The sequence below is a fragment of the Cygnus olor genome, chromosome 4 (genome assembly GCF_009769625.2).
Source record: "Cygnus olor isolate bCygOlo1 chromosome 4, bCygOlo1.pri.v2, whole genome shotgun sequence".
Lineage (NCBI taxonomy): Eukaryota > Metazoa > Chordata > Aves > Anseriformes > Anatidae > Cygnus > Cygnus olor.
Window position 1 is genome coordinate 43,529,562 of NC_049172.1, and position 15,555 is coordinate 43,545,116.

Below are 15,555 nucleotides of genomic sequence, written 5' to 3' on the forward strand. Positions count from 1 at the left end.
CTGTGACTAAAATACAGAATGAAAACCACTCCAGTTGCAGGAGGGCTGGAGGAGCACTGTGCTTCAGATGAAGCCTTTATAATGTTTTAATTACTCACATTGCACGATGCACTGCTTGAAGCCTTCTGCTCCAAAGAAGAAGAGCTTTTCACGTGCCCAGTACTCCTCACCTGTGCGCTAGGTGGTTCGCTATTTCTTCTGGTTCAAACGGCTTTTGAGTAACACTGCCTTTTTCAGTGCCACCCAGGAACAGCTACAGGTGACACAACTGTTGTAACCATACATTTATTATGTAATAACAGAATTGCATAATTATACAGGTAACCTGGTTTGAGAAACAGAGTTCCTACATTCTAGGAATCAGCAGGAAAAAAGAGCTAGTGAGCAAAAACTGGTAATTAGCCTTATTTTGTTTTAGTCTTCCTTCTTGTTGATAACTAATTCCACAGGACTCCTTCCTGCAAAGTGTTAATGGCTAATACCTGTCACCTCCTGCAGACTGTCGCACACCACAACCTGGGAGCTATCACACGCATTCTCTTGGACACATCTTCCACATGATTTGAATATATCCTACCCTTAAAACTATTCTGGCATGACATTAAGGAAGTTGTGGCTCAGGTGGTAAATCCAGGACCATCTTGAAAGGAAAGGCTCGTAAATTAAGCTAGCTTCAAATTAAACGGGAAACCACTGGTTGTTAAGATTTTATAAAACTACCCCTAAGAACAAAAAGCATTTTAAATTCCTATTGACTGCCTAATAGCAGGAGGTATATTCTGGTTCCAGAACACTCATTGTACAACATAAAAAGCTCTTGCATATCCCACGTGAGACAAAGTTCAAGCTGCAGCAGTCCTACAGCCCTGTTCCGCCCCCGAAGCAGCTGGGTTCTCCTGCAGTAAGCAGCATCCTTGGAAGTGGCAGTCCTGCACTTAATGCAGTAGCACTGTACCTATCACCATTAGGATGTTCAGCTCAAGGCGCGGTTAACACGTAGGTGAGGTACAGCCCTATCATTTTCTCTTCCTTTCCTAAACTTCACATTCCCTTTGCACCTCCTCCCAACACAGTCAACAAAAGCAACGAAGCAAAAAGCGAGGTTCAGTTTGGCTCCCTCCTGCCTGCAAAGCATTTTTTTTCAAAGCACTATACAGCATTGAAACTATCTGAATCCAGTCCACTAATAAGGAGGTACTTCAGGTGTCAATGCAAAATGAAGTTCATGAGCTGAATTCTTTTGTCACTCTGCTCCCCCCCCCCCCCCCCATAACTTTACTTCAGTAGGATTCAAATCTACCGCATATAAAATGTTTATGACGACATTACTTGTTGCACAGAAGAGCCCTTTTCAGCATGGCCCAGGGTATCAGACTCCTGTATTATCTAGGTAATAGATCACGATTATCACCCAGAAGGGACAGTAACGCTCATGTAGGAAAGAAACAAGTTACCAAGTATTCTGCAATACTGCATTGCTTTAAAACCATAATAATTACTTTTAAATCCACATTAACAAGACCCATAGTACCTTGATAGACTATTAGCTGAAGATGCAAATGTAGGGAAACAGGTCAAGTTTTTTTTTACACTTAAGATTTTTGCAGCAAAAATCTCTGCAAACTAACTTTGTGCATGAAAATTCCCCTCATGGAGGTTTTACAGACGAGCCACAGGAGTTTATTAGAACAGTAATTCATTTCAGTGCGCCCAAGCAGTTCAGCTTGATTGCCTTCTCGGACCAGTTATCGTCTCAGCTGCTTTTGTTTATTTATTTATTTTGGACCAGATGCAGAAGGAAACTTCCTTAAGCCAGAACGACTGGGAAGACAGGCCCTTTAGTTCAATTGCTGTGCTGATGGAGATCAGACGTACAGCTTTGGGGGGAAACATCTAATTTCACGTTTTAAACACCTGCATAAAAAAAATGTGAGTCTGATCAGAGGAATCAGGGGACTGGGATTTATGAGTAAGACTGTCAAGAGTATAAGAAACAGAATACAGTATTTCCAGCTCTCTTGCCAAATACGTATTATGACTTCAGTTCATTTTACATAGATTCAAGCAAGCAAAAAAAAAAAAAGAAGAAGCAAAAAAAAAAAGTCTTACAGTCTACAGAAACATCAGGGATTAAATGTCAATAGCAAATCTCTCAGTACTTCCTGCCACTATGCCAAATAAAGCCTGCTTCCAAGCCAAACATCTGCTTTGTCTGTCCCAAACAGGAACTCATGAGAAGGAAATGTAGCACCCTTTACCACTGTGGTCAAAAGACAACATTTTTAAAATTCCACTTAATTCAACAATTTACCTGTAAAATCTCTGAAAAAGTATTAAAAAAAAAAGGCTATTTGTATTCTGTTCCTCAAGGGCTTCCATGACCAAGACATCATTCATCAATCATGCAAATGCTGTACTGGCAAGAATATTCACCCAGGCTAATGTTTTTCACAGAAGCTCTCATTCCACATACATTAATTCTAAAAGAATAAACCAGACTGACATTTATTATGTGCACATGTATATAGAGCCCTCTGTCTCTTTTGCTCTCTAAAATATGAGATTATACAAAAATCAGGTGTTCCAATGACATTAACACAACTCTGGGAGTACAGCTTTATCTGTGCCTATGCTATCAAGCCTCCGCAATAACTATAGGGGATCACATATTTTTCCTATTTTCCTGCTCTTTGCTCCAACTGAAGAGTAATATTATAGTATACCAGATTATATTCCGCAAACCAATGCGGCAAATTAATATATATATATAAACATTTTTCTAGGCCAAAAGCTCTAGCAGACTGCAGCAGAGCTCCCACAGCACAGCATTCTGATGTTCCAGGCTGCGGAGGCTTCCTGGGAACCGCATTTGAAATTTCCTGCTGTCATTTGTGAAGGCTGACAAAAGATTGTCCCCATAGATAACAAGACAGCATTCTTTATGAGGAGCTGGGGTCTTTTCAAATGAATACAAGACTTCTACAATTACAGGTAACGTACTGTACTCCTCCCTTTTAGAAAGAAAATCCTCTTAGATGCCAATACAAGTGGAGGCAAACTGTGAAACTTGGTACGTACTGTGACAGTGAGATACTCTAGAAATTGTTCCTGTGCATTTTACAGAGCTAAAAAAATTCAGATATATTTCTCTCAAACAATTACATATCTCAAGCATGAAAATGCCAGTCGAGGATGACATACCCAACAGTTCAAAGCAAAAGGAGAAGAACTGTAACAACATATACCAAAATATCCGCCATGTATGTTTGAGCTGCTGCTCCATTCAGCTGAGTTGTACCAATTTATACCATCTGACAATCTTGCCAAAACATTCTTTGCATTCCTATAACAATTTGTATATGCGATTAATTAATTCCCACATCACTTTGTTGAGACACTCAAGTCGGCTTTCTCCCTTTGGAGGCAGGAGATGTGTTGACTAACAAAACTTACAGAGCCAGGAAGGGGCAAAGCCCAGCCAAGCACTTCTTGCTTGCCTTAATCCTGTGATCACTCTCACAGATAGATCACAGGGCACTTAAAGCCGTGGAGGTAAAGGACACAGAAGCTATGTTACTGTTCAGAAAACATTTAAAATTTAGAATAGCATTATTTGGCTATGAACATCAGAGTTCAAAACCACGGTGAAGGCACTGCCACAGCATGAACAGTAAAATAAGGAAGGGAAACAAGAAGGAAAGGAGAGACAAAACTGAGACAATCCACCCACGCGTGCACACACACAAAGGAACACTAAATAAATCCATAGCACTATCAAGAAACGAATAAAACAGTTCAATACATTTACCAGCTGTTATGACCTTGAGGTCTCTTTTAAAAGAGATAGTGAGTTCACACTGGAGGAAAGGAACCAGAAGTTCAAGTCAGATTACGTTTTAGATATGAATGTCTGTAGATATATGTCTATATTCAGTTTCTTTCAGGACTGATAAATCAGCAATGAATAAAGAGATCCTAATTCTTTTGGGAATAACAAACTTTTGTTTTTCTCCTAATAAATACTATTGGCATTGCTATTCAGATATTATAGAAGTAAATGGCAAAAGATGGCTGCTAATGGTGAACAGGTTTTCAATAAAGAACAATATTTATTCAGTCTGCATTATTTAAAAAGTATTTTGTTAGGACTTGTTGGAATTTTTAGTTGTTTTTATCTCGTAGATCTCTTATCAGTTTCAAGCCAAAAGTCATGTTTCCACATGAAATACTAATAGTCTCATTTTGCACTAGTGGGCATGCTGCATTGCAACAAGCTGCAGCTTGCTGCCAAATGGAGCTTGCATTGCTGGGGACATGCTACATTTTTAGGTCAACATTTGAAAGAAAAACAGCTGTTAAGCATCTCTGTGCAATACACATGGATTCAATGGGTAGTCACCTTCCCTTTGCCTCCTTTAAAACTTCCATTGTACTTACTAATCCTTACATGCATTGAGAGTGCAAGGATTGCTGAGATATTTCTTCTTAATACGGAATACTCCGTGCATCAGCTATGTGCTGTTGGTGGCAGTGCTTTTCTCTGTTCTTGATCTAGATAATACAGAAGCAGACAGGAAACAGAAACTGAGAATTGCGAAAGAAGTGTTAAGTGATGAAACATTTTTAAAAAATCCTTCAGGCCTTCATTCCCGTTTCCTCAAGTTTGCTGCTGCGCTGGACGTAGGAAGACGGGGAACTGAGCTCCAAGTCGGACCACCTGGTAGGCTGCTGAAAAGCCAGGAAGGCCTGGGAACCTTTGTATCTCAGTGAAATGAAAGACCTTTTCCCATCCAGCCATCCTTAATTGCTCAGTGTATTTCCTGGCGATTGCAAAGGAAATGAGTTGCTGCTCAATTCACTAGAGCCCTGTTCTATAGCTCACTTTTAAAACAACAAAAAAAATCAATGAGGGGGAAAAAGGCATAAAAGAGTAGCCAAGCAAAATGGGTAACTGGACTTAAAGAAACTCAGATCTAATTCCTAGGTTGCTTTGAGTTTCCCATATGGTTTTGAGCAGATGCATTTTACCTACCCTACCACAGCTGCTCACACTTTCACCTGTTAACAGACTTTAGCCATCACAGAAACTGCAATCCACACAAATATTCTGATGGAGAGTACCACGTACATCTGTAGGTACCCTCCTTACATCCACTCACATGCCTTCCACTAGTTGTTCGTATCTTTTCTGCTACTTAGATTTATTTTTGTAAAGGAAGGTTCCATGAACATGGTCACACAGCAGCTGCCTGACAGTTAAGGCTGCAAAAGCTTGTCCCTCATAAAGAACACCTGCAATCTCTCTAAAACTTCCACAAGTACACAACACCATACGTTGGTACATGCTGGAGTGAAACCAGGCATGGATTTGGTGTTGGAACCCCAGCAAAGTTTCCAAGGACACAGGGAAAAGCAAGCAGACCTTTAGAAAAGTCAAGCAGTCAGTACTCTGGGACCAGTGTTTATGAACTTACCTTGCCATCAATCAGTTCCCATCTCATATGGGAATTTTATTATCACAGTTCTTTGTGAACCTAGTCTTTGGGGTATTGCCCAAGGGCGTTCCCTTTTAATACAAAAAACAAGCACAAAAATGAAACAAAAAACTCTGACCAAACTGGAAATGAATGAGAGAACGTTTATTAATTCTCTGCACGAGAGCTAAATTTGCAAAAGTGAATAGTTAGGAAATCTGGACATCTAAAATTGAATTAATTTTTGTGCATCTATTAATATGGCATATATTGAAAGACTTGGTTTTAGATGTGCTGTTGCTAAACTCATTACTGTCAGCCAAATAAAGCATTTACATCTTACAAGCCTTTTCCCCTGAAGTATTCTCACATAATGGCGGGTAGGAAGAGGCTATTATTTCCAATTAATGAAATCATCATCTAATTTATTTTATCTGGTTTTAGGAGACAAAAAACATCTGAGGAGCAATACTTTCCATATGACCTGAGCATCATCCACTTGCTAATTCCTCAAGTGTTTGAGTAAAGCATCAGACATAAGCCTCTGTTAACTGGGATCTGGCCAGTTACCACACGTTAACTATTAGGAGCTTGCGAGGGGAGCAGCGAGAGGAGGAGAAAGGGAAAGAGGGAGACAATGAAAGAATAGAAGAGAATGAGAAGACATAGCTACTCAGTGACTTAGAATATATTAAACTGCGGTAAAGTGTTCAAAAAAGGAAAAATAAGTGTTAGAAAACATGAATGTGTTTCGTTAAATATAACAAGTAACTTAAATCCTGTCCCAGGAGGCACCAATTATGTCCCATCCTCTTCAGCAACAGCGTGGTTTCAGCAGTAAATTCCTGTGTTTATTTCTGGAGGAAGGGTTTTCTCCAACTGCTATAAAATACTTGTAAAAAGTTTCATTTGAGGAACACATTATCCTTCTGCAGCTGGAGTAGCAAGAACATCAGCCGCAGAGACCTGATTTCAGACACCAGGAAACCAGCACATCGGAGCCCAGGTGACAATCAAGTGCAATAAATAGTTAATCATTAGATTGCCTTCCCTCCTCCCTGCTGCTGGCACAGTTTCACTCTCTGTTAACCACAGGGGGCTGAGTAAAGAGACAGCTCTACCTCTTACACTGTCTAAAGACAAGCAACATACATGCAATCTAGAGTTTGAACGTGAAGAATAAACATCCTGAGCATCTCTAAGTTTTGGATTGGCCTCGTTGTCTAAAGGAGGAAGGTAATGCAAATTACCTTTTCCAAACCAGTGTACAGTTAAGAACAGACCTGTTTTGTTTGGTTCCCTTAGTTGTAGCAACTTCTGAAATACAAATACAGCTGATCCAGCAAAGCTTTAAGAGCTTCTTCCCTGCTTCCTTCTTCCAGGCAGAGTTAGGATTAATTCAATTAGCTTAAGTAGTTTCAATACACACAAAATATTTTAGATTTACTTTGGTTATCAAATACTGAAAAAAATCCAGAGATACCACTACTAATCTCGAGCACAGCTGCAGTTTGCCTGACATTTATTAGAAGTCACAACACAAAGGAATGGAGCAAAAATGTACCCATCCTCTCGAACTGCTGTGCTCCGTTACAGGCTACAGGACTGGAATTGGCAGGACAACAAAAAGTGCGGCTAAAATACTTGGAGCAGGAAAGGAAGAATGGTTATTTCACAATTCAATCACCTTTTAATTTCCAATTTCTTATAGTTAAGTTCCCCGTAGCTGAACAAACACCTCTCCCTTAAAAAGCGTGCCTACGATACTACATTTGGCTGCTCACAATTTAAGGGTACTTACTACATAAGGGTAGTCCGACCTTATCCCACCTTTTAATTGGTATTAATTTTGTCATGCTAAAATGAGGACAGTGATTTTCTTGTAGCAAGAAGCTTGCCTATACTTGTGCTGGTACGAATCTAGCTTGTTTTAGGATCTAACAAAATGAGCAAAATACAACGATGATAGTAAAATGCACACTGAAAACCTAAATTCCATTATTTTACAGTAATTGCAGAGTAGGTTTGTCATGTTTTTCATATGGTAGCAGAGAAACAATAGTAAGAAAAAGACACAGTTTGGAAAGATGTAGCTGGTATTTCAGAGTAATTAAGATTGATGGAAGGCTTCCAAACGAGCCCGCTAATGTATCATGCACAGCCTATTAAGCTTGACACAGTAAGCTTTTTCTCATGGCCTTGACAGCAATGACTATTTAACGTATCTGGTGTGTGCTGTCCCCTAGGACCACAAAATAGTCTTTATAAACTGTTAGGACAAACACTGACGTGCATCTAACTTTGTTTATCACTGAAGCCAGGCCAAACAGTGCTAATTGGAGTTCTTCTGCTAAACAATGTTTACGCGCTAATTAGTCCACTTCCTAAACTAAATGTTCCAAGAAAAACTAAGAATATGTGGCAAGCTGCCACCGAATTGCTGTCTCATCAAGTGTGTTACTTCACAGACAGACACAGACAGGTAACAAAGGGTAAATTCAAAACGACAAACCAACATGTGTGGCTGCACAATGTGCAGAAAGCCTCCACTACCTGAGAAAGGAAACAGTCCCACAGGTTTAAATCAGATGGGAGGAAAGCACTCGGGTCTCAACGTTGGAGAAAATACACTGTTGTACCCAACAAGAGGCAATGGGGGATGGGGAAGAAGGCATCAAGACATTAATACGCTGTACCTTTATTGCAAATACACAATACTACTATTATTTATGGTTTAAAACTACTTAAAAAATTAAAAAAAATAAGGAGGATATGTCTGCTAAATGATTTGGAAAGTTAATCATTCAGATCTTCGAAGACAGCAAATCAAACCAGTCAAACAGCAAACAAAATCTGGCGTGTTGCAGAGACAAACTCAAGTCCATTTTGGGGGAGGAAGGATGGTTAAAAGACCAAAAAGACTGAATCTCCAATAAGGGCAAATGCTCACAGCCCCACATGTGGGCAGCTCCAGGAGCAAGGAGTGGACAGGAGGATGAGGCAAAGAAGAAGAAAAGCCATCGACAGGGAGACAAACTGCAAGATCGAAGCAGGGAAGGAGACAGGATGGTCTCAAAGGAATTATCCCCCGTCTCCTTTCCAGGATGGATGTGGTTATGAGACAGTGGCCTCTGGAACACACGTTTTTGTTTACCCTGCACATGATCAAGTTTTTTATTATGTATATTAGAATAATTTAAACAAAGCGTCAAGGAATTTGGATATGAAGGTTTTCAGTGCTATTTTTTTTTTTTTTTCGGAAGATTAAGTCACAGGTTACTTGCACAAAAACATGGTAAAAGTAGAGGTGTTTTCATGCACTGCTGAGAGTTCCAAGAGCATTCTTCATGGCCCAGGCGGTCAGTGCAAGGCTGAGTACAAAAGGATCCTGGTCTCTAGACACTACTGCATTATCAGCATCACTGATAATCACAAATGTCCTTTGCTCTGTTTAATGAAAGGAGGAAAAACTCCTGACCTGGAATTTCAAGCTAGCTTTGCAATTTTTGTCTTCTGACCCCATAGTCTCTGACCTGCGTTTCATTTCACTCTGATGCTGAAAGACTTCCTTGTGCAGTTAGAGCCGAGTGCCAGACACGCAGTCTGATCTGGTCCGGATCTTCAGCAACCTTATCTCCAGCCAGCAACTTCCTCTGCAACTACAAAGGAGACCTGCACCACCTCCAAACAGAAAGGAGAAAAATCCACGGGCATGCCTAACTGGTCCCAGACACCCCAGGAGCCTCCTGGCTTCCCCTGCCTGCTCCATGGGGTAGCCTCTTGCCCACACACCTCGGGCTCCCTCCTGCCAGCCGTGCCTATTAAACACAAACCAAAGTCTCTAGAGGGTCCCTTTCTCTTCCTACACGCAGCCTCGAATAGTTTTCTCCTCTATTGCCAGGTACAACCTGGCAAGAGCAGCTAGCTCTGAGTGGTCCCTCTCTCAAGCAGGGAGATGTGGGGAAGAGGGAGGGGGAAAGGCACACATACCCCCGGCGGCCGGGAGGGGTAAGCAGTGCCCCAGCTGCGAGACAGAATTCCCTTCAGGATGTGCAGAAACACCAAGTGGCAAAGGATAAGCACAGTAGACAGGACGGAGCCAGAAGTACGGTCCATTAACCAACATCTGACCGTTTCTAGAATGCATCTGGGAGCTGTGCTTGAGGCATCGTGCAGCGAGACACCTAACTTGGCTGGCCAAAGAGGCTCCCTCAGCAACAGGGTAAGGCTGCAGAACATCCCTCCTGCTGCAAATCTTTCGACACCGCTCTAGAAAAAGCAGTGGTTTCTCCTCCCCGTAGCTTGATCTTTTCTAAACCATACGATCTTCACGTGATCTTTCCTAAATCACACGTTGCCCCTTCTGGAGCTGCTTTCTTTTTTAGCTCATTGGTTTCTCAGTTACCAAAAACCGAGAGCACTGTAATCCTTAGAGATTATAATCATAAGAAAACAATTACTCCCAACTGCCAAAAGAAAGCAAACAGCTCATAAGCTATTAAAACTGTCCCTTCAAAACCTCCAACTGAAAAGACCAGTAATTTTCCTTATTTATTAACAGGCTTTTATATGAACCCACGTTTTCTCTTTAATTCAGTTCTTAATCTTCACTATTATTAACGGACTACGTTCCTTTTCCAGTGATGGGGAAATCCACGCAGAACCCAAGCCTACTTGGTTAATTCACAAACACGTCACGTTGCTGGTAGAGGAAAACGCAGTCTCTGCAGCTTTGTTTATGCCTGTGGATGCCAAAGGATATACTCAAAAGGTACATGTAATCAGCAACCTGCAGAGTATAATTAAGAATAAAGGACAATGTTCCACACATGGTATACATTACAAATGTAATCAGCTTCAGAAGATTTCTTTCTTGAAACATGAAAACCTTGAAAAAATTCATGCCCTCAGTATAACTGAATTTGTCACGCAAGTTTTACGAATGCTCCCATGATTGGCAATCATGATTTATTTTGCCATTTCTTTATAAAGCAAGAATATTGTTTTGCCTGTACATGTGGTTGGAAGAATATTTCGGAATTCGAGGAGTTACTGCTGGGGATCTAATATTCCTGCCGAACCAGGAGCGGCGCACAAATCCAAATGTCAACTATAAAGCAGGCTCGGTGCTATTTTGGGGGTAGCGTATGCTCAAAAATGCAAATGGAAGCTTCTGCATTAGCGTAACTTTTGAAATAAAAGTAGTAAGAAATATTTACCACGAAAATACAGCCCCTTTTAAACTCTTGGGGTGTGATTTTCAGAATACTTCAGCCTGCAGACACACTTTTGGAAAAGCAGCATTCTGGAGCAGTCCTGTCCTACAGCTAGCAGAGAATAACAGCAATTAAAAAGAATAGTAAAGCTGTCAGCAGCTCCCTTCTTATTCAGGCCACTGTGATTTCTGTCCTTAAGAACACGTCCTCACTATGAGAGAAATGAAAGAAAGAAAGCTGAGAATGACCGTACATGCTAAATATTCCCGAGCTCCGGTAGGAAGATGGCGTGTATTCATGTTACTTCACCTCACAGCAACCTCTCCCTAGCACCAAAGTCTGCCATCGTAGCAGGTGGACAGCCTGCTGCAGATTTTGGGTGGGATATGTATCAGAGGGAGGCCCCAGAGCCTTTCCCCCTGTCTCAATTCAGCCTGCCCCTCTCCCACACTGGCGTGTTTGAAGCAGTGAACAGCTTTTTACAACACTTTATAGCAAAGGGCACGTTTCAGCAGACAGCTCCTTGCCTCTCCTGATACACGTGAACCTCCTCCTGATCCCCACAGGGGAGGGACAATGGCTTGGATGGAAAAACGATCACAAAAAAGTATCCCTCAACTCTGAACTTTGCCTCGGGCATGATAATGAGTGTTTTGAACTTTTAGAAGAACATTAAGGATAAAGGACAGAGAATACAGACTGCTTTAACTCTCCCCCTCTTCTCCAGCTTGTCTACAGAGACATTAATGGCTTCACTAATCCTGCTGGGACACTTGTATTCCAGGATTAATGCTCCTTACCCTGTTCTGCTCGTACTTTGTACACAGCAAAAACAGAAGAGAAGGGAATCTTCCTCCTGACCTGCAAGTGTCCCTGTGAGGAGTTGCACTGGGACAGCCACCACAGGATAACTGCATCAAAGAACTTCCTTGGAGGATAAAGTCTTTATCTCTGCTGCTCATTTGTTCCCTTCCTGTTAACTTGAAGCGAAAAGAAAAGCTAAGTGCAGCAGTTCTCCTGACTGCTAGTTTGGGAACCGTTGGACAGCTCAGGGACTATTACATCTATCGTGAAAATTTTCTTTCTCATAAGATAACAACTTTTTATGATTAGGTCATGGAGTTTCTGGGCCAAATTCGCCCACAGTTTTCAGTGTAGACCTAGTAAATCCAAAACATCTGGGTGAATAAAACAAAGTCTAGAAGTTAGCCTCCTGAGTCTCAGAAATACTAATGTTTATCTCTACATGCTTATGTACCCTAACACTCAAGATAATTTTTTTTTTAATTACAACTTATTTTCCAAACTCAGATTGTGGGAGAGACTTGCTTTTTATTGACTAAACTAGAAAAATTAAAATGTATCTGCTACTTAGAGTGAGAAACAGCTACTGTTTCCTTCCACTAAAAGAGAGGTCTGATTCCACCATAATCTGACAAGATAGAGATTTCTTCTCATCGCTGCAGCTGTAGCACCGTAGATTGTCAGATCCATCAGATTTCTCCTGCAACATCTGTCAAGAAGTAAGACATTTACTAACGCAGAACAGGATTTGCTTAGCTGGGTCTTAAGCTGATAGAAGTATGGAATTGTAAACAGGCAGTGCTTTAGGACAAAACATGTCAAAGGAGCAGAATTTAAACAATGACATGTAAGGAAAAATGAAAAACCAATCATTTGCAATTAGACTCAAAACATGTTTAGTCCCTGTTGCCCCCTGCCAATAGCTACAAGAAATGAGACACAAAAAAGCGTCTCCTTTAGCAACTGTAAAAAGTAATAGTTAATAGAGGGGAAGCTTTATTTGGTGCAATGGGTACAAAGTAAAGGAGAAAAATTAGCTATTTTCATGGGAAGCACTCTCACAGTTTAAAGCTGCGTGTAATTTCAAAGCAGCCTTATTTATCTAGCTCTCATAGTAGATCTACACGAAGACTCTGCGTTAGTGTTCCTTACCAGGAACTTTAGGCTGACACCAAAGAACGAGTAGTGTGCTATGGCTAATCTCCTATTTTCTTCAACCATTCAGCCTGAGTTTTAACTTATTTATTTCTGGTAGCCACAAGCAACCGTAGCAGACAGCTAAGATCCAATCTTCCTTTTCTAATGAACTGTAGCAAATGCTGTCCATTCGGTCAGAAAATACGGGGCTATAAATAAAAATATTGTTGTATTTAATAGCCTAATTTGTCAGCACAGAAGTTTAAAAAAAAGTATTTACAAAGTAAAAATGCTCTTTCCATTTACATCACTTACTGAGTACATTAGATTAAAAAAAAATCGATGCTTACTTTAATATCATTATGTTATGATCATATCCATAATTGTTTCCTAAGGTTCCCTCTGTTGGCAAAAATAATGAGATTCAAAAGTACAAATAAATGAAATACAGTTAAATATCTATATGAGTTATACTGCTACTAAGAGAAAAAAAAATCACATTCTGAAAAAAATATACCTTCAGATACACCTGTAAACAGGATCAAACGTCCAAATCAACACAAGAATGTATTTCAGCAGTTGGCCCAACAAAGTAAGTCACCATCTCTACCATGAGAGACATCTCCAGTATATTCCTACAAGGTTCTTAATGAGCTTAATATCTCAAGTATGGGAAATTCTGCAAATGCTACAGTTGCAGTAAATAAGAAGTAATACAGTAATACAGTAAATAGTAAATGGAATTTTTACAAGGCATCATAAAAACAAAGTTATTTCCATTCTGTGATTTATTTTTCATGCCAAGCTTTAGCTGTCATTTAAAAGTGGTAATATAAAATTAAAATTGTCATTTTATTCTTCACCGAGTGTATATATATCCTACAGGCCAGGAGGGAATTGACTTAATAATGCTCTTTTCCTAATACATACTTTTTCTTATGACCTTCCCCATCCAGTTCCAGTCACTGTGCTTGCTTTCTCCACAGGGGTAGCTCTATTTCTCCCCTTGATAAATACACTAGTTGCATCAACACTGCAGAGCAAGTACAACAGTTTTCTACCTATTGCTGTAATGTGCATTGTCCATGAGCACTTGGGGAATTAAACAGCGAATTTTTCCCCCAGGGCTGAGGCTGACTGGAAAGGAGTGACTGGATACAGAAAGCCTTTGGCAAGCAGCTCAACCAGGAAGGTTACAAGAGTGGATAAAAAAACAGCTAGCCAAAAATAATGCTGCAAGTCTACTGCCAACTTGCAGGGAACCCACAGTGTATTTTAACTGATGTCATGAGTTACCTCTCTGGATACGTGCACGTTCCATGCCAAAATGGGCAACTGAACTTCTATGGAAAGCAAAGTAAGACTGCTGCCCACTTGTGCCATCACAAGTTCCTTTCCATTTCTCCCTCTAACTTTAATTCACTAGGTATTGCAGCGAGGGGTAAGGAGAACAGGATGGCATCACTGCTTTTGTTATCACAGGAACCGATTACCCACTTCAGAAAAGGATCTGAACAGTCAGAAGACAGTGATAATGCGCATTTAAAACACAATGACTGCTTTAAGAGGCAGAAGTAAGGAAGAGGTCACAAAGAACAGAAATAAAAGGATAAGAAACAAAGGTAGAAAAACATTTCAGAAAGGAAAAGAAGAAAGATTTGATGATATACCACAGCAACTGCCAGTTGAAAACAAGAAACACCAGGAAAGGGAAATCTGGGAAGGAAGTGCAGGGGGAGAAGGATAACAGAGAGCAAAAAAAAATAAATAAAATAAAACTGAAGAAAATTTGGGGAGTGGGTAAAAGGAATCAGAGAAAACACAACTTAGAAAATACCCAAAGCCTTGAAATTTGGAACAAACCACTTTAAAAACAAAAACCCAACATACAAGTCTTTAGCCTCCTGAAATGTGTTTTACAGTGTCACTTGTCCTGAGCCCATTGACATGTTTTGGTCTGGTTTCATCAGGCCATTAGGTTTATGTCATCACACCACATCCAACGATAACTAAGCACACATATTGTCCCTACTGCTCACCTACATTACACATATCCATTACAGGAGCAGAGCCACAACGTTCCTGCTTGTGCCATGATTGAAGAAGAGTGGACAGAAGAGAGTGAAACCACCAGCATCATGGCAAGGTAGGTTGTGGAGCACCCTCCCACCTTTCACCACCTGTCTGAGACTTCCTGAGGCAAAGGCTTTTCTGATACTAGCAGCAAGGAGGTGATCAAGAGTCCTCTCTCGAACTGGATATACCTGAACAGGATCCAAAGCCAGTTGCTCTATCACATCAACTACCTAGTGTCTAGACTGGCCCTAACTCCAGTTAAAGTTTTTTTCCTCCCTGCTGGCAGGGCATAATGCTTTTTTCCTGCATGGGTTTCCCATGCTGTTTAATACACCATAAGTTCAGCTGTAGCCTTCCAGAAATTCAGAGGAAAAGGTCGGCCAACCAAGATACAAATAAATCCATCAGAAGCTTCATTAGTTGTAGTTGCTTGTGGAATTGTCAGATTTAGCTCTAGGAGGAAAGGACGCTGGTGTGGAAGTTGATTCTGTTGCCATGAATTATTTTCAAAATGCCTTTTTTAAATTTATCATTTATTTTCACTTTTTTAGGATAACTATTTTGACTCAGTACCTCCCTTATCACAAAACATTAATTTGTAAAACCTCAGATAGCAAATGATTGCTGAAACAGGAGCAGAATCAGGGAAGACATATAAAAAGCAAAAAAAGAAAAAAGAAAATACATTATGATTGCAAGCTTCCTCAAAGATGTTTGATTTTGTCAGATACGACAAAATGAGAGGTAGCTAATGTGAACAGGAAGGGAGGGAGACACTAAGATGGAGAAATACAGTGCCAAGGAAAAGACAAGAGGAGGAGTACAAAAAGAGAGGGAGGAAAAGCAGA

The 15,555-nt window shown here is 40.4% G+C and overlaps 1 protein-coding gene across 2 annotated transcripts in view; it reads right to left on the reverse strand.

Annotated features, from left to right (window-relative positions):
* The window catches only part of SPATA5 (spermatogenesis associated 5), a 189,810-nt gene that overhangs the window by 81,705 nt on the left and 92,550 nt on the right, over window positions 1–15,555 (reverse strand). The window contains exon 15 of one of the 2 annotated variants that reach the window (XM_040556387.1): window positions 4,448–4,551. The exons of the other annotated variant lie outside the window; for it this stretch is intronic. Coding sequence (XP_040412321.1) covers window positions 4,486–4,551 — 66 coding nt within the window. The 3' untranslated portion in view covers window positions 4,448–4,485. The remainder of the gene's footprint in view (window positions 1–4,447; window positions 4,552–15,555) is intronic. 2 annotated transcript variants of the gene reach the window in all.